This window comes from Trachemys scripta, chromosome 3 (assembly GCF_013100865.1).
Source record: "Trachemys scripta elegans isolate TJP31775 chromosome 3, CAS_Tse_1.0, whole genome shotgun sequence".
NCBI classification, from domain to species: domain Eukaryota; kingdom Metazoa; phylum Chordata; order Testudines; family Emydidae; genus Trachemys; species Trachemys scripta.
In genome coordinates, this window is record NC_048300.1 from 180,063,611 (window position 1) to 180,089,477 (window position 25,867).

Here is a 25,867-nt window from a genome sequence, read left to right on the forward strand (position 1 = left end):
TATGCCCTTCTATCCTGCATTCTAACCCAACCTCTGACATCCTAATATTTGCATTTGTACTGGTACACCAGTCCCCTCTGATGTCTGGTAGCATGCTGGGTGTGCCAGGAGCTTGGGAGCAGACACTGAGCCCTTTGGGCCCGACCTCTCGGTGCATTTCCACATCCCCTTGCCCACTCCCAGAAACTGAGGATTCCTTTGCTAAAGCTGCTAGACATCAAACACTCTCAGCACAACAGCGTTAGCAGTTGCAACACAAAGGTTAACCCAACCGTTCTCAGCCCAGCCCCTCGAGCTGCTCCATTACAAGTGGATGCAGGCCATAGTGCCAGAACACACTCCCTCCAGCCCATCCCGCTCATGGAGGCAACTATGTACTGGCCTGTAGATTGTCTGGCCAGAGTCTAGTTATTTTATCCATCACTTACGGTCTCATTGGAGCCTGGCCACATGATCCCCGTGCCTACAGGTATAGATCTCAATCTGTTTGTTATGGCTACTGCTGTCCCCCCGAAACCCTGCCAAGGTCAGTGCATGTTTCTATCACATTCTCGGGTGCAGTTCAGACTAGTGAGGGGCTGTTGCCCCGCCTGCCCCATAACCCAGGATGCCTTGAATGCTCAGCTGCTGTGGCTCACAGCCTGGACACCAACAACCAGCAGACAAGCATGCATTTTCCTGAGTGCCTGTGTGCTGTGCAGCCCTGGGTCACCACTCTGACCCCAGCAGCCTGCCACAACACAACATCCCTCTCTAGTCTCTATTAGCAAATTACCATATGCAGGGGTGACCCCAACACACTCTCAGTCCTGAATTGTCCCAAAACTGTGCTCTGCAATGCCCAGATCTTTCCAGGATCACTCAGAGGAAGATAAGGTTCGTTTGCTCCTTTAAAGAATGCACAGCTTATTACTTAAACTGGACTTAGCTGTCACTTTAAGTCAAACACAGCATTGGCTTGGTTTAGATTAAAAGTAAAACAAATTTATTATCAGAAGGCGGGAGGATTTTAAATGAGTTCAAGTATAAAGGATAGAGTGAGAAATGGTTACAAGCAGACAAAGGTGAAAAACGCTTTCTGGTGGCCAGGACTTAACACAACAAGCTACAGCATTTGTTCAAGGTAGTTTTCTTAACAATCTGCCGTCAGCAAGGTGGCTGACCTCCCCTCGGGTCAGGATCCCCCACAAAGCCCAGAGTGTTTCGTTTGTTTGTCGTCTTAGGTGAGAGATAACTTGGGTTCTTGGATCCTCTCTTTTAGAGTCCTGTGAACTTTTGAAATAGACTCTTCTGTAGGTTACCCCCAAAGTAAAATTCATTCAAACTGTGGGGAAAATGCCATAGAGTCTCAACGAGAATGAAGTTTAATGATGGTTTCTTTCCCCACTGGTGTTTGCTAAACTGCAAATTGGTCTGTTTCCTACAATCTCCTCTCCTTGCTGTGATGCTGATCGATTATCTCCTCCCCTTGTTGGCTTGATGGTCCTGATCACCTTCTCTACAAATAGCATTCCCCTTGTCTCTTAATGTACCTTGGAAGTACTTTCAAGGTGGCAGACCCACATTCCTTTGTCTAGGGTGGGGTAACTTTAGTCCTGCCTGACAGATACACTTTAAGAACATAATTCCCAATATGTTTGTAATTTTGAATTTGTCGTCTGTACATATACTAGACAATAATATTAATGATCAGTACGTTATTAGCTTTCTATTGATGACACCTTTTATTTACAGGTTATGACATTAGTGAGTCGAAATACAGTGAACTGGTCAGGCCAGTTAAAACTCACTCCAGACACCAGTGAGGCTTTTGCATTGGGATGCTGTTAAGTCACAGTCTGTGCTTTGGCATTCAGCCTTCCCATCCTACCTCCCAGAGTGTCTGCTACCTGGCTGTTTCAATACAGCTCCCAGACTACTGTCTCCAGCCTAATGGTCCTGCTCCCATCCAGCCTCTGGCTCCCTCCGAGGCCCTGTTCCCCTCTGATTTCAGGTTGCTTTTCCATTTTCTTTGTTGTGAGGGTGTCATGCGGCCTGGAGTGGCTCACGACTGTGAGTGCCTATCTCAGGGCAGACTGTCAAAATCAGGGCAAACACCCCAAACTGGTGGTGTGTTCTAGAATTAGATTTCACCAAGCCAGGAACAAATGTGAACTCCTGGATCACTGTAACAGTCTGAGCATGGAGTCACAGACAGTCCCTTAGATGACTCTCCAGTCCACCTGGCCACCCAGACAAACTGTATTTAGTGATAAATAGCCACTTACACCAAAAATCACACCACATGCAAATTGCTTCCAATCCCAAGCAAACAGTCACTTACCCCAGATCAATTGGTATGCTAGATATTACACCAAAGACAACCCCAGTATCCAATCCTGTAATAAACTATCCAAAGGTTTATTAACTCGGAAAAAGAAATGAGACCCTATTTACAGGTGAAAGCAAGCAAACATATAGATATAGATGAGTTACCATCTAAATCCTGAGAATGACAGAGTTACAGTGATCTGTCAATTCAAAGTGGCTTTCAGGGCAGACCCAGGAGGCATCCCCAGGGGAATCTCTGGCTTCAGTTTAGAATCTCTGGCCCTTTGGATTTAAACAGCCAAAACAATGGAAAATTTTCCCGTGGCTTTGTTTTATTTCTTCATTCATCTTCCAAGTCCACAGGACGAGCTTCATTGCATGTAGCATTTCCTCGGTGCGCTAGGGCCAATCCTTTGTAGTGTGGTGATCCGTGATGGCCCATTTGATTTTGATAGCCCTTCTGGATGGGACGGGGAGGGAAATTATACCCATGCCTCAGCTCACAAGTTAAGAGCAAACATTTCAAAGTTATAAAGCAAACCTTCTGTATTCCATGCTATAAGGAAATCCATACTTGACAAGTGAGATTAATGCAGGCAGCAATTTACAGGAATTCATAGTCTAAATACTAAATATATTTGTATGAGACTAATACCTATTTTGAGCAAAAGTAACATACAGGTGCCCTGGTCTGGTCTGCAGCTACCAGATTGTCAGTTCTTAGCTAATGCCTGTAGCCTGAGCAAGAGCTGGCATCTGGTCTGTCAGCATCACAGGGAGTGTGGAGTCCTCTACTGGTTGAATGCTAAACTGGAGGGTAAAAGCAATACCCAGTAATAAGATGGCATTTTCATTATACTTGGCTTTTGAGCTCACCAACCTTCAGCTGGCCAACTTTGTCCGCATGGTAATAATAATTGGAGATATACCTATCTCGTAGAAGTGGAAGGGACCTTGAAAGGCATTGAGTCCAGCCCCCTGCCTTCACTAGCAGGACCAAGTACTGATTTTTGCCCCAGATTCCTAAGTGGCCCTCTGAAGGATTGAATTCACAACCCTGGGTTTAGTAGGCCAATGCTCAAACCACTGAGCTATCCCTTCCCTGGTAGTAGACTATGCCTTTTAAAAGAACTAGTAGTGGCCCACACCAAGGATATGCAGTTGGTTGGGTCCAGGTGTGGTGACGGCTGAATGATTTCTGAGTGAGTTGTAATAAAGGTCTGCTTGTGGGAAGCTCCAGGTTGTCTCTGGAAGTAGTGGGCTCTGTGTTCAGTACCAAATCCTGGACATTGCGCTCATCTTGCAGTTACAGGCACTGCATTCTGAAAATTATGTTTGGGCCATGGCTGGCAGTTTAGCACGCTGCGGGTCAGCTGTGGCCTCTTTAGGGCCCCCAGGTTTATTGTTTGGTTACCAGAGAGTAAGAATGGCATGGTGGTTAAAGACCTTAGTTGAGTTTCAGGAGTGCTGAGGTCAAATCCTACATCTGCTGAAAACTTTCTCTGTGATCTTGGCTACCTAGTCTCTTTATCCCTCAGTCACCCTTCTGTAAAACCAGGATAATACTACTTCTGTACCTTGTGGGGAAGCTGTGAGAATAGATTTATTAATGTAAATGTGGCACACAGGTAGCTAGGAGATGAGAACCATAAGTGCTTGGAGAGAGCTATTTCTCATTATTTTGCAGCTCTCTATTTATTTGTAAGGTGATTATCTCAGAGTTTGATCTCTGTTTCAAATCTCTTGTTTTGCAAACTGCACAAACCTAGTGCTTTTAATCCTGCTTCTTTGGGAACTACAAATTGATATTCAAAAAGTTGCATGAGACAGCATGCATGACATTAGAATTAATGCTCTGATCCTTCAGGGCTAAGACTCACTTGGAAAGTAAAGTCCTTTTCAGAAGGGAAAAGAAGTCAGAAGCTTTCTTTAAGGGGCAAATCTGCTCCAGATTGGTGCATTCTGCAAGTCTGGAATGGTCCCGGATTCCTAATCTGATAACGTGGTGTCAAATGAAGGGATGTTGTAATTAAACTGGGGTATAGCTACAGCACAGCTGGATTCTGCCATTGTTGAATCCCTGTATTGTGACTGACCCCAGGGCAGTGTAAACCGTGTCAAAATTAAAATAAAGAAATGAAAGGCTCCAGTGCTGTCACTCAAATGGGGAAGAATAAAAAGAAATAGCATTTAATCAGTCCCAGTCCTGGCGTAATGCACTAGTAATACTAACTGTTTTGGCAATAATTCTCTGAGATTGATTGTTTGCAGTGGGCCATAACTGATCTGCTAGCACATTGGTTTGTAGCACTACCGTGGCTGCATTAGGTTGCTCATTGTTTAAATCTAATTACAGAAAAGCAGCGATTGAAAATCAATTATAGACTCATAGACTCATAGACATTAAGGTCAGAAGGGACCATTATGATCATCTGGTCTGACCCCCTGCATGCTGCAGGCCGCAAGACCCTTCCCTGTACTCTACCGTTGAAGTCCCCAGTCCTGTGTTTTAGTGACTTCAATCGGCTGAGACCCTCCTGCTAGTGATCCCTGCCCCATGCTGCGGAGGAAGGCGAAAAACCTCCAGAGGCTCGGCCAATCTACCCTGGAGGAAAATTCCTTCCCGACCCCAAATATGGCGATCAGTAATACCCCGAGCATATAGGCAAGAGTCTCTAGCCTGACCCTTGTTGGCCATTATGTTGTTCATGTACCATTGCTTGGTTTTCCTTGACTACTATGTTTTATCATTAAACCATTCCCTCCATAAACTTATCCAACTTAATCTTAAAACCAGACAGGTCCGTCGCCCCCACCGTTTCCCTCGGAAGGCCGTTCCAATATTTCACCCCTCTGATGGTCAGAAACCTTCGTCTAATTTCTAGCCTAAACTTCCCCCCGGCCAGTTTGTATCCATTCGTTCTCGTGTCCACATTAGTACTAAACTGGAATAATTCCTCTCCCTCCCTTGTATTAACCCCTCTGATATATTTAAAGATAGCAATCATATCCCCCCTCAGCCTTCGCTTTGTCAGACTAAACAACCCAAGCTCCTCTAATCTCTTTTCATACGACAGGTTTTCCATTCCTCTGATCATCTTAGTCGCCCTTCTCTGCACCCGTTCCAGTTTGAGTTCATCTTTTTTAAACATTGGAGACCAGAACTGCACACAGTACTCCAAATGAGGTCTCACCAGTGCCTTATACAACGGAAGCAGGACCTCCCTATCTCTACTAGATATACCTCGCCTAATACATCCCAAGACCGCATTGGCTTTTTTCACCGCCACGTCACATTGCCGACTCATAGTCATCCTGCGGTCCACAAGGACCCCTAGGTCCTTCTCCTCTTCCGTTACTTCTAACCAATGCGTCCCCATCTTGTAACTAAAATTGTTATTATTCGTCCCCAAGTGCATAACCTTACACTTTTTACTATTAAATTTCATCCTATTTCTAATACTCCAATTCACAATTCATTTTCCTCCCAGTTAATGACTAATTCTCCACATTGTGAATAAAGAAATTAATCCAGCAGGTTGGAAGCTTTTTAATGCTATGCCCTCCACATGAGATCTGCCGGGAGATGTGTGATAAACAACAGGTAACGCGACTTCTCCCTGTTGCAGTGTGTAAATGTCTTCTCTAGATGTTTCATATTTGGATTTCTGCAGCCCATTCACTTTAGCTACAGTGGCTCCCATCGATCTCAGCCTCTGCACCACTAATACAAAATCCACTTGATTCATTTGAATAGTGAAAGTAAAGCCAAAGGCCTTATTCTGATACCATTCCACTTATGTAAATCTGGAATATCTTGATTAAAGTCAGTATAGTTATACCAATGTAAACCAGTATGAGTGGTCTAGAAGGGGTGCTAGCCCTTTTCTCATGGGTCATGTTTTCTAAACGTTTTATCATTGTTGTTGCTCTCCTCTGGACTCCCTCAAATCTGTCCACAGCTTCCTGAAAGTGTGGCACCCAAAACTGGGATGCAGTGCTCTAGCTGAGGCCTCACCAGTGCCAAGCAGAGTGACTCAATTACCTCCCATATCTTGCATACCATACTCGTGTCAATTCATCTCATAATGGCATTTGCCTTTTTCACAACAGCATCACATTGCGTTCTTATGTTCACTTCGTGATACCCTGTAACCTCCGGATCCTTTTCAGCCGTACTATTGCCTAGCCAGTGATTCCCCTTTTTGTATTTGTACATTTGATTTTTCTGTCCTACGTGTACTACGCTGCATTTGTCTTTACTGAATTTATTCTTATTGATTCCAGACCAGTTCTCCAATTTATCGATATCCTATTGAATTCTAATCCTGTCCTGCAAAGTGCTTACAGTCCATCCCAGCTAGGTGTCATCCTGAGATTTTATAAATGTACTCTCCACTCCATCATCCAAGCTATTAATGGAAATACTGAATACTGGTCAATTGACTGTTGCTCAGAACCGACCCTCTGTGGGACCACACTTGATATGGCCTCCCATTTGGACAATAAACCATTAATAATTACTCTGAATACAGTTTTGGAACCAGTTGTGCACACATCATATAGCAATTTCATCTAGGCTATTTTCCCCCTATATAAGCTTATAAGAATGTCCTGTGGAACTGTGTCAAAAGCCTTACTAAAGTCAAGCTTTATCGCATCTACGGCTTCTCCCCGTTGAAGAAGGAAATTAGATGATACACAATAATCACATAATAAATTTGAACTTTTTTAAATATTAAGATGACCTCACAGCAAATAGGGCAACAGATATCGCACATGACAGAAGTTATCACATATTTCAGTTCTGGATGTGCAGGAGTATAGACCGGATGACCTAATCAATCTTTTCCATCTGCTGTTTTTATGACAAGCATAATAAGCAATGGCCACATGCAGTAACACCAAGCTTTCCACAAAGAACAAGCCTTCTGGTCCACTGACACTACAATGTTGAGGGGTGCACTAAAACCTAAGAGGCACACATTGCAAATAATTCAAACAAGAGGATAATTCACTAGCATGTCTCCTGAATACCTGCAGGCTCAGCAGGAATGTTTAGTCAGGCTGTTTGGTAATTTGAGCTGATTTTCAGCGGTGATGAGCACCCATGGCTCCTGTGGCAGTCAGTAGAACCTGTGGGTGTTTGACACTTCAGAAGATTGTTATTTGGTTGATTTGTTTGTTGTCTGTTTTAACTCAAATATATAATAGACAGTTGGAAGAGAAAACGTTTTTATCAAAAGTCCCTCTATCAGGGGCTAAGAAAACTACTGTTCAATTCTCTGGTCTTCCAAGGAGACCTCCAGAAAAAGCGGGGAAGACAAGATTTGATGAGTGAAGTCATCACTGAAGTTAATGACAAAACTCTCATTGACTTCACCGGGGCCAGTATTTCACTCGATCTGTCTAAAGATGGGTCTACGTACAAGCATGCACTATAGTAACAAAGGCGTGGTTTAAAATTCATTTAGTTAGGCTGTGAGAGGACAAGAGTCACCACACAGAGACTTGCACTGAAATAACTATATCAATTTTATGAAACCAGTTTACTTAGATTGCTGGAAGTTTGTGTATAAAATAACTCTAAGGTCAAAAACAACTGGAGGGGAAAAAAAATCTCTTTCCTGCCTTTCTAATACAGGTCACTCTTTTTAATAGTACTTTTCATTTCTTGTGTCTTTTTCCTAGACCATTTCTCAACATTATTAAACTTTCTTGCATTGGCGTTGACATTTTATTTCTGCTATTTATTTGTATTTAGTTTTATAGCAGAAAATACTCTGCTATCTTCTGTGATGCAATGTGGCAATGATACCAACAGCCTATGCTAATACTGAAAGTAATGGTAATTCCAGTTCCTTCCTAGGCATCCTGCAACTTGAAACCAAGTTCCGTTTATATAGACCCATTGCATTCACATTGAATATCATGTAGCGGATTTAACCAATGAACATAAAACCAGATATTTGAGTCTGGGGGAGCTGTGCTTAGTGCAGGGCCCAGGAAGGCCTGGAGTGGGGAGGAGAAGGTGGCTATATATCACAGGGCTGTTCTAGTTTTCACCGTTTGCAGTGGCTACCAAGGGACTGTTACAATAGCCAAGGATTGCTGCAGTACAGTGTACTCCGGCTGTGTCTCTGCATTTGCTCTCTTAGGGCAGCTTTATGGTCCCTTTGCACCATAGAGGTGCTGGCATGTGAGCCATAATTTGGCCTTCTTTCTCCAAGCTATCCAACAGAGATTCATGTATTAGCTCTGGGAAATACCCTGGCAGATGTATGGCCTGTGAGGAATGCATAGCTGTTTTCTGCAAAGATGGAATAATTGCAATAAGGGGAGGGATCCCAGGTCCTGATTTTGTGACCAATGAAGTCAGTGGGAGAAGGAGCAGGCCCCTAATTCTGAAATGGCATCTCCTTCTACACTTGGACTAACTGCATTAAGATAAATGAAAATTACATCCTCAGCAATGTTGTTTCTTTACTGAGTATTCTATCAGCTCCTGCTGAAGTCCCATAGGTGAGCCAATGTAAATGTCATCAACTGCTTTGATAATCTTACTGTTCCTGTGGTTACAGATGTGAAGCTCTTGAAGTGCGATGGAAGCCAGTTGTAGCATAGTGGTCCAAAGATTTTTAAAAGGGGTATAAACCCAACCCAGTGAAAATATTTTATTTAAATTTGTGAAGAAAGACTAATAATGATCATGCTTTGTCAGAGGCCCTGCAATTAAATGTGGATTTCTACAGCTTCATCTAAAAACTGGAAATAGCTTAGCAAAGCAAATGCCCGGTTTACTAGCCTATCTACTCAAGCGCATAAACGTAACCATCTGGTGGAGCAGAACTGTAGTATGTTTAGTGTCTATTTCCTTGAATCCTCTTACAGTTATTAGAAAAATGGTTGTGATGCTCTCCTTAGAACTGTTGCTGCAAATCTGGGGAAAGTCCTACAAGCATCAGTTGCATATGAGGTGAATACAGCCCACACATTGTGAGCTTCCAACATAGGACAACTGCTGAGATTCCGCTGCTGAACAGACTGATACTAGAAAGTGGGTTAACATCAGATCGGATAAGGCCCCCTCTTTAATGTAAATCTGAACTGTGAACAGAGCTCACTACATAGACCTGTGTGCAGTGTAGCCAATCGTATTGCAGTATGTTGAAATCTCATTCCGTAATGAAGATTTGGAACATGTTCCAATCTACCTGTTAAAATCAACCCCCTGGAACTTCCGTAATAAAATTAATCCAGAGTAACTATGATTTGATTATCCATATGTGTGAACAAAATAGCTCTGACTAAGATGTATTCTTCAAACTGCGTATTTGTGACTGTCGGTGGTGGTATGGCACTACTGGGTGAAGGCTGAGAACATGACAGAACCCTGTGCATTTGAAACATCTAAATCACTTAACATTTGATTAAAGTATTAATGGACAATAAGCTTCTGTAATTACTTCTGCTTACACTGAGCCAAATTCTGAAGTGCTTATTCACTGCCTGTGCAGTCAAAACTCTCATTGTAGAGAATGGGAGTTTTGCCTGAGTAAGGACTGAGGAACAATAATGGGATGTGACCCATTTTTACCAAATTTTAAATGTAGTTCTTTTAAGTAAAGATTTACATTAACACTTACTTAGTGACACCTTTAATTAACATAGAGAATTATAAGGAAGTGCTTTAAAGATGAATTTTCTCATACACCCTGGGTCTGAACGAAAGCCCACTGAAATAAATGAGAATATTTCCATCACCCCATAGTGGTGGTAATATGTACTGTGCTGAGTATTACGGCCATAAAGTGCATAGGGCATCTCATTCATAATGAGAGATTGGAAATAAATGTTAAGGAACCCCGTTTTAATGCTAATTGATGAAGCAGTATGAACTGAACTGACTGAGAAGAATGTTCTCAAACTTTATACATAGTGTTTAGGAAATTTATTTGGGTTTTTGGTTTGGTTTACATTTGGATGGGATTAGGAGCTGCTATTTAAAAAAAGGAAATAAGTAACAAGCTCATAAAAAAAAAAACATTCTGTCCTGTGTTTTAGTGCTTCATTCTCTTCCACTCCAAGTCCGGGGTATATTCACATCAGGACTGATGGGCAACATCACCAGTTTCAGTTTTTACAAAGCAAAAAATGCACTGCTGGGTGAAGAGCTAATTCTGCTGTTAAATTTCTCCACATAGACAAACTCTGAGACTCTAGCCCTGTGTTAGGCTGGATGAAGAGTTGTGATGAATTGATTTTTTTCTATCTGTGATCTAGAGTCACATCCAACTTTCTAAACTAAAACCAAGTTTTGGCCACAGAGAAAACCAATGTGATCACTGAACTAAACATTTAAGGCCACATTTTAAAATGTGATTTAATTACAATTCTAAAATAGGGGTGTTAAACTTGTGATTTGTTTTATTTTCCTGTACGGGCAAGTGAGCTCAGCATTCAAAAGTTTGGGGCCATGCTGATATACTGTAACAATGCTGTGGACAATTTATTATTGCAACAAGTTACAATATGCATATTTAGTAGAGGGAGTGTTGGCAAGTGGTTAAAGCAGGTGATTACAGGTTTTATTCTTGGCTTTGTTACCAGGTCACTCTGTGATCTTGGGCATGTGTTTAACCTCTCTGCCTCAGTTTTGCCCATGTGTAAAATGGGGTTACAACCTTGCGAGGGTGATCTGGGTGTTAATGTTTAGAGAGTGCTTTGAGAGCTGCAGCTGACAATACTTTTTCAAAGGTCTGTTACTGGTAGAGGACCCATCTCCTGGAATTATGAAGGTGTAGACGTAACTAAGTCTTCTAGATATTTGATTAATTTTCCTAGTGCTGTGGTCTGGGTACTGTTAAAGCTATTTTGAACAAAACCAGAGAGAGCCAACGACTTGTCAGAAATCTTCCAGGAGACAAGAACCCTCTAAAATTGTCTTTTCCTAGACTGGGAACCAGCATTACAAAAAAAGAGCCTGCCCCTCCCCCCCATTAAAATTGCCTACTTATTCTAATAGTTAGCACATCCCTAGTACTGCAAAGGAGTGATGTGGCTGTTAAGCAGTTGCTTTACTCCAGGTAGAAAGCATGGATGAGAAAAGAGATGAGATTTGACAGGCAGAAATGCAAGAAATGTTAAATTTAACTTCTCACCTGCCCCTTGGATAGGCTGTGGTTGGTCAGCCATGGAATTCAATGCTGCACAAGGTCCTTGTGCCTTCTTTCTCCAAGCTATACTTTGCTTGTATACCACGGACATACTTTGCTTGGATTTTATAAATGGCTAATTTTACGGTCACTAACATGCATGGCAAAGGCAAGATCCTATACTGATAAAAGTAAATCAGTCTCATCCTTCCTGGTGTAAGCTGACGGCAGCCAGGAGGATTTTGTTCCTTTTGACATAACTCATTGTAAATCGGCCAGGGTTTGGGTTAGGTTTTTCCAAAGGAGCCTAAAGGAATTAGGCATTTCAATGGGAATGGGCGCCTAACTCACTTAGGATCTTTTGACAATCCCTGTCTTGGTTCCTTATCTGTTTCTGAAACATCAAGTACTGGGCCTATGGCAGGTTGCATGACTGGTAAATTCAATTTTTTCCAGAACCATTTCTGTGCCTTCTAGGGATCATTTCCTTTCCTTTCCTTTGGACAATAGCTATTTTTACAGTAGGTAACACACTATGAAAAAGAAAAAGTTGAATTGAGAACAATAGCCTTTGTATAGTTTGTAAACCAACCATGTAATTCTATGTCTACACGGCCCTGTCAGTTTCAGACCAATTAAATTATATAGGACTTTTCCAAAAACAAAACAAAACCAAAGAAGTGTGTTGTTGTTTTCTGACCCAGTGATTTCATAATGATAAAGCTTAATTCCTTTAATTCCCAATGACATATGCCACATTCTATATACCGACGCGTACTCCTGATTTACTCAAAGCAATAGACACTAAGCATTTATTTCTGAAAATCAGGCAAAGGTGGATGCAGCAACTTTGCCTTTTATTGTGTGGATGTGAATAACCTCTCTCTTCCCCTTCACCCTCCTCAACAGATTCTCCGCTTTAATACAAATCAAGTAACTTTCCAATTTAGGTAATTTCATGTTCTGTTTGCTAGGAATAGATTGAGGAGGTTATTTCAGGTCCTGCTTCCCCCTAGGAACAGGGGGCACAGCAGTGTTCTTGTCCTCCTTTCTTCATCTCTAGGCCAATTGTCTGTAACGAAACATTTTAAATGTACCTTAGTTTTGAAGCAAAGAGCACAAAAGGATAATTTTAAAAATAATTCAAGGACAGGCCAGGTGCCAATTTCCTCTTAAATCAGTTCTTGGCTCCATTTCTTACATGGAAATCTTCTCCGAGCCAGAAGCTGCACAATGAAAACATTATCCATGTCTCTTTCTTTAAACATTTTTGACAATCAGTTTTGGTTTGTCTGAAGCAAGAATAATAGAAATCCATAGCTGCAGATTTAAGGGCTTCCTCCGGTATTTCAAGCATCAATTACAAGTTCTTCTTCTTCACACAGCGCACAGTCAACTTGTGGAACTCCTTACTTGAGGAAGTTGTGAAGGCTAGGACTATAACAGGGTTTAAAAGGTTAAGTCCATTAATGGCTATTAGCCAGGATGGGTAAGGAATGGTGTCCCTAGCCTCTGTTTGTCAGAGGGTGGTGATGGACGGCAGGAGAGAGATCACTTGATCATTACCTGTTAGGTTCACTCCCTCACTCCCTATGGGGCACCTGGCATTGGCCACTGTCGGTAGACAGGATACTGGGCTAGATGGACCTTTGGTCTGACCCAATATGGCCATTCTTATGTTCTTAAGTTCCAGTTCCTAGTTGGGAAGAGAGTTCCAGTTCAGTGATTCAAGGGCCTGCTGTTGTATTTGCTGTTAATTGGAGGACAAACTGAAACAGCAGAAAACATGGAGCTCACTCATTCATCTCAGTACTCAGATTTGGAACATATTAAATGCCTTCATGTTAGCGCCGAGGAGACACATCCAGCTCTTGGCCTCGATAAAGAGTAATAGAATATTATTCAATTCCCAGTCGTATGGGCATAACACAGATTAATGGGAGGTCTGTGCTTACACCAAGACTTTGCCCACACACTCATGTTAACTTGGGATGTACTGATACACGCATGGGTCCCCAAGAACAAATTTAGAAAGACCCCTCTTTATTCTTTACTCACCCTGCTATCCAAAGAGTCCATCCTAACCCACCCACCTCAATTCTAGCCCAGTCTGACTGCTGGGCTCCAGAGTGTTTCTGATGGGAGGGCAGATGCTGTGTCTCATTAGCAGTTGGTCTCCTTCTCTGCTCCCCTTGTCTGTTTTCCTTGATTCACAGCAGTCCATGCTCCCAGTATCTTCCTGACCTATTTTCTACAGTCTCTATCATTCCCTCTGCCGCGCTTGCTTTTATGGGTTAAAGGGATACTCTGCTATGTTATGCCCCTCGGCTCCAGAGGGCAACTCCATTTCTGGCCCTTTTCAGTACAGGGGAGCAAAGTCACTGCACAGAAGAGTGACTGATGAAGACAAAACAGCATTTCTCATTCTGCAGCAGACAGTCCAGAACACCACTAATGATGGCCTGCAGTCAGTGCCTAAGGAATGCCTGGGAGCCCAGGGGCGTGTACATTACACAAAGGATGTTCACAGGGAGTACAATTGTGAAGCATATTAGCGAGGCTCTCTAGTTATGTGAGGCGCAAAAATTATTTTTTCCAATTCCCTTCATCTCTTTGCCTTCCTCTGTAGTGGGAGGGATAGCTCAGTGGTTCGAGCATTAGTCTGCTAAACCCAGGGTTGTGAGTTCAATCCTTGAGGGGGCCACTTAGGGATCTGCGGCAAAATCAGTACTTGGTCCTGCTAGTGAAAGCAGGGGGCTGGACTCGATGACCTTTCGGGGTCCCTTCCAGTTCTATGAGATAGGTATATCTCTATATATTAGTGACCACCAATGAAAGTAACAGAGAGATCTGCAATGGGGTTATCAGTCCCCTTTAGCAGTATGTGCTGACTCCTCGACAACAGCCAGGCTCCTCAACCTAAACATGCACTTTGTGAGACAGCATGATTTTGTGAAGCTTCATATCCTAAAAAATCAGAGTCACATGCATACACAATGTAAACAGCCTTGCAAACCCAAACCCAAGCAATGTAAACAGCCTTGCAAACCCAAACCCAAACAATATAGTAACCATAACAATGTACCTAACCCACTATGCAGTAGGCCAGGCTACCTGCTCAAACAGGATGAGGGTGGGATTTTCAAAGGCATTTAGTGTTCACCTAACTTTGCTCTCTGAGACTCCAGTGGAAACAGATTAGGTTCATTCTAATTCCCTTCTAGGGTTGAACCATCACCAAGCTCTTGTTGGAACAAACCAATGTGGAACAGCATCACTGTTATACATTTAATATTAGAATGTTTATACTGGTATGGTTTCCAGAACTTGGGTGGAATTGCCACAGGACCTAGCTCTGAGTTTTCACTGCCCCAGATCTCCTTGTATTTAGTACAGCGTTGCCAAACCATGAAATTTTATCATGAACCTCACAATAGTTGGGTGTTTTTTCTCTCAGCCCCAGATGCTGGAATCCTGCAAGAATCTGAGTTTTCTTTTTTGTAAAAACTTTCTAGCCCTTATGGTTTCAGAGAAAAGCCTGAAAATGTGACCTAGAATGCATTTTAAAGGCTCAGAAAGCAAAAGGCAAATAAAGAGTCCTTCAAACTAAACAAAACTCATCATAAACTCCTAGATGGAGCTACTATAAGATGGGTGCATAACTGGTTAGAAAACTGTTCCCAGAGAGTAGTTATCAGTGGTTTCACAGTCAAGCTGGAAGGGCATAACGAGTGGGGTCCCACAGGACTCAGTTCTGGGTCCAGTTCTGTTGAATATCTTCATCAATGATTTAGATGATGCCTAGAGAGTAAACTTATAAAGTTTGTGGACAATACCAAGCTGGCAGGGGTTGCAAGTACTTTGGAGGATAGGATTAAAATTCAAAATGATCTGGACAAACTGGAAAAGTGGTCTGAAGTAAATAGGATGAAATTCAATGAGGACAAATGCAAAGTATTCCATTTAGGAAGGAACAATCAGTTCCACACATACAAAATGGGAAATGACTGCCGAGGAAGGAGTACTGCAGAAAGGGACCTGGGGGGTCATAGTGGATCACAAGCTAAATATGAGTCAACAGTATAACACTGTTGCAAAAAAAGTGAACATCATTCTGGGATGTATTAGCAGGAGTGTTGTAAGCGAGACATGAGAAGTAATTCTTCTTCTCTACTCCATGCTGATTAGGCCTCACCTCGAGTAGTGTGTCCATTTCTGGGTGTCATATTTTAGGAAAGATGTGGACAAATTGGAGAAAGTCCAGCAACAAAAATGATTAAAGGTTTAGAAAACATGACCTATGAGGGAAGATTGAAAAAATTGGGTTTGTTTCCTCTTGAGAAGAGGAGATATGATAGTTTTCAAGTACATAAATGGTTGTTATAAGGAGGAGAGAGAAAAAGTGTTCTCCTTAACCTCTGAGGATAAGAGAAGCCATGGGCTTAATTGCAGCAAGGGAGGTTTAGGTTGGACATTAGGAAAAACTTCCTCTCAGGGTGGCTAAACACTGGAATAAATTGCCTAGAGTGGTTGTGGAATCTCCATCATAGGAGATTTTTAAGAGCAGGTTAGACAAACACCTGTCAGGGATGGCCTAGATAATACTATAATAATAATAATTAATAATAATAGTCCCGCCATGTGTGCAGTGGATTGGATTAGATGACCTCTCGAAGTCCCCTCCAGGCCTATGATTCTATTTTAAGCTAATTTCATGATTTTTGAACACCGGAGGTTGGTAATGATGTGAACAGGAATGGTATGTTTGCTCTCCTGTAACTGGACAACTGGACTTAAGAGGTTTCCTTTTAGTAAGCTATTACCAAAAAGGAGAGAGAGAGAGTTTTCTTACCATGGTTCATAGTGTTACCTTTGGATATTCACACTTGAGAAATTCACTTATGCTGGGGTCACTGAGCCTTGGGCCCTGTAGAAGCCTAAAAATGAACGAAGAATACTTCTTCAGCTTAGAGCCTGAGAAAGGGGGCAACCCTGGTATCAAAGACTTCTGCTTCCCTACCTTAGAAAGCATCAAACTCAATGCAGGCCTAATTCTATTGCTGTGCATACACGGGATTGTGGCCCTAATTTTAGGCTGTCCTTTGGGGTCCAAGGCATCAAAGATCCCCGTTGCCAAACAATTAATGCCAGGCAGCCTAGCTTCATTATTTGAGATACAAGTTTGGTTGAGAAGTAACTGAGTAAATATCATCTACTTAAACTTTTGTAAGGCATTTGATTGAGTCCTGCATGACATGCTAATTTAAAAAAAATAATGTTACATAAGATCAATAACACACACACATTAAATGGATTAAGAACTAACGGACAGATCTCAGCAAGTGGTTGTTGATGGAGAATCACCATCGAATGGGGGTGGTCCTAGTGAGGTTCTGCAGAGATTGGTACTAGGTCCAGCACTACTCAACATTTTCATCCATGATCTGGATGTAACTATAAACTCTCTCTGCTGATAAAATTTGCAGATATCACAACAATTGGCAGAGTGATAAATAATTATGAGGACAGGGTAGTCACATAGAGTGACCTGGATTGCTTGGTAACCTGAGCCCATTTTAACAAGATGCGTCTTAATATAACCAAGTGCAAGGGACTACATCTAGGAACAAGGAATGCAGACTATGCCTTCAGAATAAAGTACCACAGCCTGAAAGCAATGACTCTGAAAAGGATTTAAGGGTCGCAGTGGACAAGTAACTGAACATGAACTCCCAGTGCATGTTGCTGTGGCGAAAAGGGCTAATGGGATTCTAGGCTGTATAAACAGGAGTGTTGAGTAGGGCTATGATTTCACTCTGTGCATGGCCTTGGTGAAATCGATAATGGATACTGCGTACAGTTCTGGTGTCCACATTTTAAGGATGTTGAAAAATAGAAGAGGGTACAGGAAAAAGAGCCACAACGATGATTTGAGGGCTGGTGAAAATGCCTTATGATGAGAGACTTAAAGGGCTGAACCTGTTTAGCTTATCCAAAAGATCGAGAGATGACTTGATCACAATGTATAAGTACCTTTGTGGGGTGATAATAGCGAGCACTAGTGTGCTTTTTAATTTCGCAGCACAACTTGAGCAAGGCATAATAAGAATCAAGGGCTGGAAGCTGAAGGCAGACAAATTTAAATTAGAAATTAGGCACCTGTTTTTTGTTTTATTTTAAACAAACAATGAAGGTAATTAACCACTGGAACAAGCTACCAAGGGAAGTGGTGGATCTTCCATTTCTTGATGTCTTCAGGAAAAGCTTGGATGCCTTTCTGGAATGTATGCGTTAGCCAAACATAAGTTATTGGGTTCAATACGGGGGTACCTGGGTGAAGTTTAAGGGCATGATCTATACAAGTCAGCCTAGATCAGTGGACTCCAAACTGTGGGGCACCCCTCTCTCTGGGGGGATGCAGCGGGGCTCAGGCCACCCCAACATCAGGCAGGGAGGGAGCGCCACTCTGCCCCCAGCTCTGCTCCAGCCCTGGTTCCCTGCTGCAGCTCTTCTCTGCCCCATGCTTCCAGCCACAGACCCAGACCCGAGCGTGGTCCCACTTCCAGCTCCAGCGCCCAACCACTGGGGATGGGTGGACAGAAGTAAGGGGGGTATGAGGTAAAAAGTTTGGGGACCACTGGACTAGATGATTGAATGATCTCTTCGGGCCTTAAATCCTATGAAACTGTGAAATAACAATCCATGGAATAGCTTTCTTTGAGGCACATCAGGTTTTGGGTATGTCCATGTAAACCTGGTGTATTTTGTGGGGATAGGAGATGACTTTGGAATGGAAATAAGCCATGGAGCCAGGACGGAGATCGCTCAGCAGTCTAAACTGCACAGCAATGTAGAAGCGACCTAAAATTCTCTGTCTAAACCTCACAAGATGTTAACAAGACACTTTTGGTTTGACCTTGGAAAAGTTCTCTGGGCATGTTGACCATGAAGAGGCAGGAGGTGAGGGGTTTGGGGACTAGAAACTAAGTGATGCAGGTCTGGTATGATGAGAGGACACCCCCACCCAGTGCTGCTCTTCTAGAAGGTTCCTAAAGCCTACTGTTGCTATGGGCAGGTGGGTGCACCGCACAATTGAGAATATGCAGAGGCCCCTTCAGACAAGAAACAGATTTTCCAAGCTGTACAATGGCCATATATTTTATAAAAACGTCTTATAGCACTATTTCATTTTAATGGGAATCAAAACTATTCTAACATTGAATGGCTAAAGCTACTTTCTATAATTCACCAATCTTCCAATCAACTTCCACATTTCATAAGACTCTATTCCAGAGGTTCCCAAACTGTGGGGCATGTTGCCCTAGGGGAGCAGGGGAAAGAACAGCTGGAGCCTGGGGAGGGAGTGCCACCCAGCTCTGCTCCTGACCCTGGCCCCAGCTGCCAGCCCCATGCCCAGGGGCAAGGGGGGTTGACCCTGAATAGTTTGGGGACCACTGCACTATTGCATGGCAACACATATCACTGGAGATTTGTTTGAATTCACTTTGTACCTTTCTAACATTGCTGCTGTCATTATTGGTGGGAGAGAGTAATGCCTGGGACCATAAATATTTGACAAGCAGAAAAACAGCCTGATATACAAATATCCTTTAGGCAAACAGAAGGAAAGCAACATTGTTCATCAGCTCATTCAGCACTACAGCAAAGTACACGTAGAGGTCGGAATGAAAGAAGGGCATGAAGACAGATAAAGTAGACAACCACACTGCATTTTTTATCCAACTCTGACCAGATTCCTGCTTGAGGCATAGCTGCATACATAGCTTAAGATTTCAGGCCCAATTCTCCACGTGTACCTTGTGTAGTCATGAGCTCCAGCCTGAGCTGCAATCTCTATGTACCTGTTTTCAATATGAACCCTGCTAATGAGAGTCTGTGGACCCAGAGTGGGAGGCTCACTCCCACTGCAGTGTAGACATACTCTATTAGTGCAGCTTTCGAATGTGAATGGTTAAAATATATTGTACTTCGTAACGGTAGCTTAACGTAATACAGTCTAAAGATGTATGATGTACATATCTGGTTAGGGGCCCAGGGCTAAGTTGATAAAAATGGGTAATCATGCACAGGGCTGGCTCTGGTTTTTTTTTGCCACCCCAAGCAAAAAACACCCCAAAAAACCTGCGGCGCAGCTGGAGCAGCAAAGCAGGGGAAAAAAAAAAAAAACCTGCAGGGCAGCCGGAGCCAGGGTGTAGGGGGACTCCCTGCACTGCAGACATGCCCTGGCTAGCAGGGGGATGGGAGGGAGTGTGGGGAGAGGCCAGGGCTTCAGCAGGGCGCTCGCCACGCGGCCCCGACCTCTGCGCCGCTCCGGTTGGTGGGGAGGGAAGGACGCGGGCTGCCCTGCCGGGCTTGCTACAGACCTGGCACCGGCTGGGGCAGACGGAGCGCGCAGCCCGCTCCTAGCAGGGCACTCCCCTCTTTCACGCCGCCGCCCCCTACAGGGCGGCCAGATAGGCAAACAAAACAAAAAGCGGCTGTGCCGTCCTAGGATTGGGCGGAATGCCGCCCTGTAGAATCTGCCGCCCCAAGCACGAGCTTGCTCGGCTGGTGCCTGGGGCCGGCCCTGATCACGCATGCCAATGAACATCTTGTTCTCTGTTCAATGAGGGGTACAGCCTGATCCCAGTGCATGAAGTAGCAGGGCTGTGCCGGCAGCAGGGCGAAGGGCATAAGGAATCCAACTTTTGTGGCAGGAAGGTGAGGGGCAAAAACTAGCAGCAGCAGAGCTGCTTCACCCCTGCTACCAGAGCTTCAGGACTGCAGCAGCTCCCACAAGGTGGAAATGGCTGATGGGATGTGCATAGTTATGGATCCTCAAGATCCCAGGCCTACCCTACTCCCACCCATGGGCAGCTCTGTTCTACAGTGCACAGGCAGCATGTGCCCCTGTGTAAACTTGTACCACACTGCATACAGTGCAGTGGCATTCAGGATCCTAGACAGCAGGAAGATTACCCTGATTCTAAAATGATTCCCTCATATTCAACATTAGTTAAGATGAAACGTTGAATGGTCTCCCCCATCCCCCCCAACCTCATTGGGCACTGCCATGATATAACGCCACAAGACCTCAGTCAGATTCCATGGTGCTGGTGTTGTATGAACATATGTCCTGAGCCAGGAAGCACTTAAGTCTCTTTGCCCTCATTGGGATTTCAACATGAGCTTGAAAACATCCTTCATGAATGACATTTTCTTGCACTGAGCCCATATGAGAGAATCTCTGTGAGTAGGACATTAGTTACTAGAAAGTCTCAGGCCCAGACATGCATGCAACAGTCATTTTAATTTTTTTTCACTAAACGGGAATATGCTGCATATTTACCTAATAGTAACTGAGAAATAAACATGAGTAGCATAATGTAATATTTAGTTGGAGCTTAGTTTATTTCCTTGTATTTATTTACTTGTATTATGCAAATCAGCATAAGTAAACATATGTTCCTAATTTTGTACTGTATGTGTGAATTTGTTATAATAAACAAACAACAGCAGTAAACATGCCCGTGTACTTGACTGCAGAAAAACACCCAATTTCTCTTAAGCAGCAAACATACTGAATTTAAAAATAAAGACAGTGCTGTTCATTTGAACTTGTGGCATTTGTTGCAATAATTCCTGTACTTAGAACAGATCTCAATGCAAATGTGGTTGTAAATTTAACTACTTCTCATGATCCATACCCTATTTAAAGGAACCCAGTGCAAAAGGCAGTTATGATAAAAAAAATGGCTCTAAAAGGTCACCCTCTCTAACATTTTATTCAAGTCAGATGTTTTATTTACCTTTCTCAAGATAAGGTTTTCATTGCTATTCATACTGCAGAGCTAACCCACCATGAGAATTGTAGTTGTTCAAGCTAGAATCGAATCCACCAGCAATAGAATTGTTAACTAATGGCTGAATCCTGCATTGGATGGCAAAATCCCTGTTGACTTCATTTGGAATCAAATTAGGCTACATTTTTTTTCAAATGCAGAATATTACTAAGAAAGATACTTGAACCAGAAAAAAAATCAGCTTGATTTTCAGATGACAGGCTGAATTTGCAAGGCTGGAAGATAGAAACTCTCTCTCTACATGTAAACTAAGCAAATTTCCTCTGGAAGTCGCTGCTATAAACAAACATGGAATGCTAGCTCCCTCAGTCCTAGTGTTTTTATTTCCAATCACTTCTCAGTGTATAGCTGCACTTTAAGAATGATCTGCTTTAATGTTAGCTTTGAAGATCATGTAGTGGGTGGGTACAAAACATTTTTGTTGGAAGCTTTTTTTTTTTTTCTTCTCTTTTTATGAAAAGTGCTCTTAATGCTTTATTGTACAATTTACCCTGCACTTTTTTATAAAGAGTCACTTTCTGAGTATTAGGCACTGATAGACTATACTGGATTATTGCTGATTGAGAATATGCAATAAAATGTTCAGATCACAGTAAGTCTTCATAAAAGCTTCACTTTAATATTTCTGTATGCAGATTGTTCCCTTGAACATCCAATGACTGCATTTATATTTCATTTTGCAGTTTTTTCCATATGGAGATGCTTCAAAGTTTGCCCAACATGCCTTCAGAACCTTTGATAAGAACAGCGATGGAACCATCGACTTCAGAGAGTTCATTTGTGCATTGTCCATCACCTCAAGGGGTAGTTTTGAACAGAAACTAAACTGGGCCTTTAATATGTATGACCTCGATGGAGATGGTAAAATTACAAGAGTGGAGATGCTGGAAATTATAGAGGTAAAATAAATATTACACATCGTTACAGACATAATTTTTGAACATTTTCCGTAAGGCAGGTATAACACCCGTTCCAGTACACACAAACTTCCTGATACAAACACTCACAAGCAGGCATGGATGGCGTGCTGAGCTCATAAGAGTTTGTGCATAAAACATGCAGCCTATGCACAAAGAACTTGTATTTCTCTAGAAGCTGTGCTGATAATGCTGAAATCTAACTAAGTCTTACTGGTTTGTGGAAAGCATAGTTTCACCAAGGAGTTTGCATCTCACAATACATTAAGCTAGTTAGAACTTATCTGTCCAACATTAGAGTGCTACTTCTATTAGTAACTAGAATCTTCCATTATAAAAATGTGCAGTAGAAGTAACGTCTAAAAATGTTGCCAAATTAGTGATTACTGAGGTGTAGAATATAGACTTTGATATTTTTAGTACATACAGTAGCTTAGTTGGATTCTCCAAACAGTAATATTTCCAGTTGTAAAAAAACATTCCATTATCTAAAATAGGATATTCCAGTGTCCACTAAACATTGGAAATTTGTTATCCAGACTTGTTCAGTTGGCCCCCATTTTAATAGAATAATGATGATGTAATGCAGAGCCATCATTTAGTGTTGTTTCTCAAAGTGATTAGCAAATGGAAAGATTAAAAAAAAATGTTTACATGATTTCTGAGGGCAGTGTGTGCACACTTGCATATACTTGTATTTTAATAGAGATACATTTGATAATTTTCTGGGGGGTGTGTGTGTGTGTGTAAGTAAAACAGTACAGCTGAACACTTCTAGGACCTCAAATAGGAATTCTCAAAGTCACATATAGTTCTAAAACAAGCTTAAATCTTTACCTGATGGAAAAATCTTTTCATTCTTGGTCAAGTGTTCTACTGATGATTCTGGTATGTTTACTTCTTACCAGACCAAGATAATCTTGTAACAAAAACAAAAAACAAACAAACAAAAAATCCAAACAGTTGAAGAATATGACCTTAGGAAACTGATCAGTCAAAGTTTGTATAAAATGTTTCAAAGAGCTGAAGATTGGTTAAAAACCTCAGACTGCAGAAGTGCACACACATCTGATCCAGAGCATAGGAGGATTTGAGCTGTAGTGCTGTTCTAGTTTGTTTTAAGACTACGGGACTACACTTCTATTGGATTATCATAAATAAAACTATGCATCTACTTGTAATTGGAAACTCACTTATAACAGTAAAATTATGATTTTCTTTAAACAAAGGTTTCAAGTGTTTGAAGAATCAAATTAGTTCTAATCTGCCAAATGGAATAAGCATTTTAAAGAAGCCTGTATTTATATTAATGAATTTCATTAAAATATTTAAGAGGCTGTTTTTCCTTGTCAGAAGCAAATGGGTTTGGGATTTTTAAAGCTAATTTGAAGGCATAATCAACATCTCAAGTTAAAAAAATCAACACTGCATATAACCCTGACGCCCAGAACCATGGACTGACTAGACTTAATTATACTTATTCCAAGTCTTGATTTTTTAAAAATTATTTACCTTTTTGTTTATTTCCAAAGGCCATTTACAAGATGGTGGGTACTGTGATAATGATGAAAATGAATGAGGATGGTCTCACGCCAGAGCAACGAGTAGACAAGATCTTCAGCAAGATGGATAAGAACAAAGATGACCAGATCACACTGGATGAATTCAAAGAAGCTGCAAAGAGTGATCCTTCCATTGTATTACTCCTGCAGTGTGACATTCAAAAATGAGCTAATGTAAAATGCATTATGGACTGCACAGAAGTTTAGATGTTCCATTCAGTTTGCAGCTATTTCCACACACACACAAATTGCTTGGACTACCTATCAATGGACTTGCTTCTTGTGTTTGAAACACTCGTGTGCATGAGAATGTCATTTGCTAAAGAATTTTAAAAGTATATATTATAAAAATAAACTGCCACAATGTGATGTGTGCAATGTCATTTCATAATAATCCTGTTCCTCTGAAGCCTGTGCAGCAGTACCGTGCTGCAGTGAAATACTATTGATTGTTCGTTTTACTGATGCTAGCTATGTGTCTCCTAGCCTGAGTAATGTTAGTGACACTGACTTCCCATGGTAATGTAACTGTTGATTATAAACCATGTCACCATTCTGCTGTAAAGTAGTACTGGACAGACAGAGGCGAAAGTTCCTCAGTTCATGAGTCTGATCCACACATGTGCTTGTATTGTCAGTGAATATAAATGTAATTCATTTGCATGCCTTTTAGGTTTGCCTTAATTCTTACCTCATTTGCATTCTTTCAATCTGGAAAGAGCTATGTCAGAGGAATGCAGTATGAACAAAGTTAAGTAAATCCTGCTAAAATGTTCCCTTAATTAAAAAGTATATATACATTTAAAATATTGTATTACTGGAAGTTTAAAAAAGTTTTATTGGAAGTATATTGATTTCTGCCTGAATTTTCAAAAGCTTCCAAAGAGGTTGCAATATATGTCCCAAAATAAATTTATAACATTTGACTTTTCCCCCCTAATTCTTATTTCACATCTTTAGCATGTTGCTACTGAGAGAAAAAAAAATTAATTCAGTCACTACAAGAATCTGCTACTACAATACTGGAAAAAATACACATTTCGTTATGAAAACAGTGTAAATGGAACTGGAAGTAGAACTTAATTCTTGTCCAAAGTGCCTTATTTGATGAATTGTAATCAAATGCTGTGGTTCTAATATGTATCTGTAGGGACAGATTCTCAACTCTACCCGTCAGAGAGAAAACAGCCGGTAAAAATACAAAGGCACTCACCCTCAACATTCTTCCTTATCCAGTGGTATTCTAGTATCTGATCTCCCTAATATGGCACTGGCAGCAAATCCTACTTTTGCAGAAGTAGTCACTGCTACAGTATATTGCACAGAAGAAAAAGCAGCTAGGGAATAGGACAGTGGGACTTCTCAGAGCATTGGCAGAAGAGCTGTGATATGACTGTAAACGTGCAACTCCTCTCTCCTGGTACCTCCTTCAGAAAAATCACTGAATATTAGAGACCATGTTCTGCTCCCTTGATTCCTCTATATTAAATGCCTTCGATCTATCACCATTGTTGTTACTGCATATAGTCCTATTAAATCAAGTCTGATATTCAAAACATTCAGGTCAAGATTCTTTCTAGGTAGCTTAAAATAAGTTCCTCAGAAGTCTTGATTATGGAGGAGAAAATGGACACAACTGACACCCGAGTAAGGTTCTCACTCAAAATTAACTCTTCAGAGGGCAGCAGCAACAACACAGTTATTAGAAAGGAGTTTAAGATTCAATGGCTGCAAGCACTGTAAGGTGAGCATTTTCAAGGCCTACCAGCCACTAATTCAAGACTCAAACTGGAAGAAAAGGGGTTGCTTTACTGCCTGACAATTTTTAAAGTATTGCATCATTTCACCCAGAACCCGAAAGCATCATTTTAGATTTCTGGCCAGCCAGAATGTCAATTCTCTTTTGTTTAAATAGCTTTCTAAGCTGCTTTTAGATCAAAGCACCACCCATTCTCTTGACCAAAAGCTGGCCTAACTCTCCCTATTTTATCCCACATAGCATTATAACATCAAGATAAAATATTAAAAGCAAAGAGGATATAGAAAGTCTATGAGATAGT

General features: G+C 41.7%; 1 protein-coding gene across 3 annotated transcripts in view; it reads left to right on the plus strand.

The window, feature by feature from the left end:
- The window catches only part of VSNL1 (visinin like 1), a 144,470-nt gene extending 119,737 nt beyond the window's left edge, over positions 1 to 24,733 (plus strand). For all 3 annotated transcript variants that reach the window (XM_034766547.1, XM_034766546.1, XM_034766548.1), the window contains exons 3-4: positions 22,012 to 22,227; positions 23,778 to 24,733. In XM_034766547.1, coding sequence (XP_034622438.1) covers positions 22,012 to 22,227; positions 23,778 to 23,975 — 414 coding nt within the window. In that variant the 3' untranslated portion in view covers positions 23,976 to 24,733. The remainder of the gene's footprint in view (positions 1 to 22,011; positions 22,228 to 23,777) is intronic.
- Positions 24,734 to 25,867: the final 1,134 nt, after the last annotated feature.